Source organism: Buceros rhinoceros, unplaced genomic scaffold (assembly GCF_000710305.1).
Source record: "Buceros rhinoceros silvestris isolate BGI_N320 unplaced genomic scaffold, ASM71030v1 scaffold12068, whole genome shotgun sequence".
NCBI classification, from domain to species: domain Eukaryota; kingdom Metazoa; phylum Chordata; class Aves; order Bucerotiformes; family Bucerotidae; genus Buceros; species Buceros rhinoceros.
Window position 1 is genome coordinate 12,894 of NW_010428653.1, and position 3,129 is coordinate 16,022.

Here is a 3,129-nt window from a genome sequence, read left to right on the forward strand (position 1 = left end):
GGCAGATGGAAACGACCGGCTGAAGTTGGTGGTGTTACTGTGCGGTGAGGATGATGAGAAAGTCCAGGTTGCAGCAGCTGGAGCCCTGGCCATGCTTACAGCAGCACAAAAGAAACTCTGCTCTAAGATGACTGAAGTGGTAAGAGCATCACGTGGTGATTGGCGGTGTAGACATACCCTGGGAGGGGCTGGCTCAGCCACAAAAATGCCTCTCAGAGGGAAGGTGTAGTCCACCAGTCTGATGGTGAGGAACCTGGTGAAGTTGAGCCCTGGGTGTGGGTGCTCCTGGTCTGTCTCTGCACACAGTAAACCAGCCCTACACTAGACCTTCACCTCAGAGCAGAAACGTTTCTGAACAGCTACTCCTCAAGCTAAGCCCAGGGTGCCCGCTGTCGAGCAAGGTTAGGACGGCAGAATATCTTTCTGTAGGCCCTTAAAGCTTGATAAGTAACCTGGAACCCAAACCTTGTTTCAGTCAGAAATGAGGTTACCTGTTACCCACTGAGCTTTACAGATCCTAAAATATCTCCAGGTCCTGCACAGATCTGTAGGTCCTGAGACCTCAGAGCCTGCACAGCAGAACACCTGTGAAGAGCCGCGGTTGAGAACTTCGGAGCCCTGCTGCTGCCCACACGCAGGGATCAGACACTGGGGCTTGTTAGAATGAAAATGATTCATCACGGCAAAGGAGGGGCTCAGGGAAATCTGTGAGGGTGGTCTGCTTGCCATCACCTCAGCTGCGTCAATGCTCTGGCCAGATTCTTTGCACAGAGCTTATGCAGCAGCCGAAATGTGAAAGTGGTTTCATGTGGTGCTAGTGCCATGAAAGCTTCTGCCTTTAGCATAACAAACCAGGGTTCAATAGTTTGGAGTCAGTTTTCCTTAGTTAAACAATGGAATAACCAAACCTGGCGCGAGTATTGAAGAGGCGGGTCCCAGTGCTTCCTTCTGCTGAGCAACACCCCGCCAAACGGGTGTGCTTGGCTGAGGGGTTCCTTGGATAGACACTAATGAGCTCGCTCTCCCTTGAAGACCACCCAGTGGCTGGAAATCCTGCAGAGGCTCTGCTTGCACGACAACCTAAAAGTGCAGCACCAAGGGCTGGTCATCGCTTTCAACTTGATCAGCTCTGACAAAGAGCTAGCGAAGAGGCTGGTGGAGTCGGAGCTCCTGGAGATCCTGACGTACGTTGGCAAGCAGGAGGATGACCCCAAGAAGCAGCACATCATTAATGTAGCACGTGATTGCCTCACGAGGTGCATGGATTATGGGCTGATCAAACCTCTCGCTCAGGCATGAGGAAATGAAAAGCGCCAAAAAAGGCTGAGTGGGGAAAAAAAATTATTGAGAAATGTGGAAAAGTGAGAGCTATGAGGAAAATCTAGTGCCATTGTGAAGACACGGAATAGTTTGGGGACAACTTTGGAGGATCAGAAACTGTAGGAGAAAAAGGGGGGCATTTGGGAAGCGTCCATCTGAGTAATTCCCAGATGGTGCAAACCCTTCCTTTGCCCCATCCACTGATAATGGTGCAGCTTCAAGGCCCAGCTGTGAGAGCTGGTTGTGTTGGAAATGTGCCAGGGGCTCTTGGAAGGAAACTCAACTGAGCTGAAACATGTCCTGCAGCCATCTACAGCTCCTGGCACTTCTGGAACTCCCAGCAGTGGTGGAACAGGGAGGGGTAAGTGCCTTCTCCTCTCTAGTCGGAAAATAGGTTGGGGTTTAGATGCGTGATTTTTCTTTTGTTTGTGGTATTTTCAAACAGCCTTAAGTGCAGCGCCAAAGCGTGAGCATGGATGAACTCAATAAAGTCACCACTTTGTTCCCTGTAGAATTCTTGTTCTGCTTTTATTAAGCAAATGGAGAATCTAAAGCAACTCCCACCTGAGCCTTGCACCATGCCCAGGAAGCTGGCGGCTGAATTTTCACCACTTGCGAGCTATCCAACCCTGCCCCAAAGAACATGCAAAGTCACCACGAAAGGCAGTAAGAGGAGGTGACACTAATGGGGTAAGCAGAGGCTCACACCAGTGCCCCACGTTTGGCTCAAGAGGGAGCGTTGAAAATAGCTCGTTCAGGGAAGAAGCGGAATGAACCAGCGGAACCCAGCAGCTGGGCATCACATCCAACTTTATTACACAACCGCTTACATTCCAGCAGAGATTCTTTGTGTGTGCTACAGGCAACAGAAAAAAAAAAAGTCAGACTTCAGTCCCCAGAGGGAAGAAAAGCTAAGCATGTAGTAAATATAATCTTACTCAGCAATGATTTGAATGTGAATTAAAGTGCATTAAAATATTTCCAAGCATGCTAAATGTCAGTGATCCCATCCAACTTTATTACACAACCGCTTACATTCCAGCAGAGATTCTTTGTGTGTGCTACAGGCAACAGAAAAAAAAAAGTCAGACTTCAGTCCCCAGAGGGAAGAAAAGCTAAGCATGTAGTAAATATAATCTTACTCAGCAATGATTTGAATGTGAATTAAAGTGCATTAAAATATTTCCAAGCATGCTAAATGTCAGTGATCCGCACATGCTAGGCATGGCACGAGGAAGCGTTGAGCTTTGGGCGTTAGGATTTTGCCGGGTTTTGCCCAGCCCTCAGGAGCTGTTACTTCCGTCCCCCTGGCACTCTTCCAGCAGCCAAAGTCTATCAGAGGAAAGGCACAATAAAAAAAAAAAATCTAGAAGAAATCCTCAATCTTATGACATGTACCCACATCATTGCTTGTTCAGTCTGAAAAGCTGGTGCTCCATCCAACCTGCAGAGCTGCGGAGACAGAGGTGCGGTTCTGGAAGCCGGGAAGCAGGACAGCAAGCTGGACAGTGCAGAAGAAACCGTCTGTGCATCTTCATTTGCAGTACGAGCGTCAATTTTTCTTACCTTTTTGTGCTGACAAAGACACTGAAGCAAATAATTTTACACTGAAATCATGCCCGTGTCCCACTTCCAGCTGATGTAATTAAAGTTCTGCGTTCAGACTGTCCCACAGCTGTTCCCCGTGGAAGTGATACGCGCAGGGGCCGCTGTGGAGCCCCCTCGGTGTCACCTCCCTCGCGGGGGCAAAACGCCAGCGCAGACGCCGAGATGGGGGCGGTGGAGAGAGGCCAGAGAGCGGGGAAGGCG

The 3,129-nt window shown here is 49.3% G+C and overlaps 1 protein-coding gene across 1 annotated transcript in view; it reads left to right on the forward strand.

The window, feature by feature from the left end:
• UNC45B (unc-45 homolog B (C. elegans)) overlaps positions 1–1,299 on the forward strand; it is a 12,164-nt gene extending 10,865 nt beyond the window's left edge. The window contains exons 19-20 of the mRNA XM_010142356.1: positions 1–139; positions 1,033–1,299. The exon at positions 1–139 is cut by the window's left edge and continues 15 nt beyond it. Of these exons, the coding sequence (XP_010140658.1) occupies positions 1–139; positions 1,033–1,299 (406 nt within the window). The remainder of the gene's footprint in view (positions 140–1,032) is intronic.
• The last annotated feature ends 1,830 nt before the right edge of the window (positions 1,300–3,129 follow it).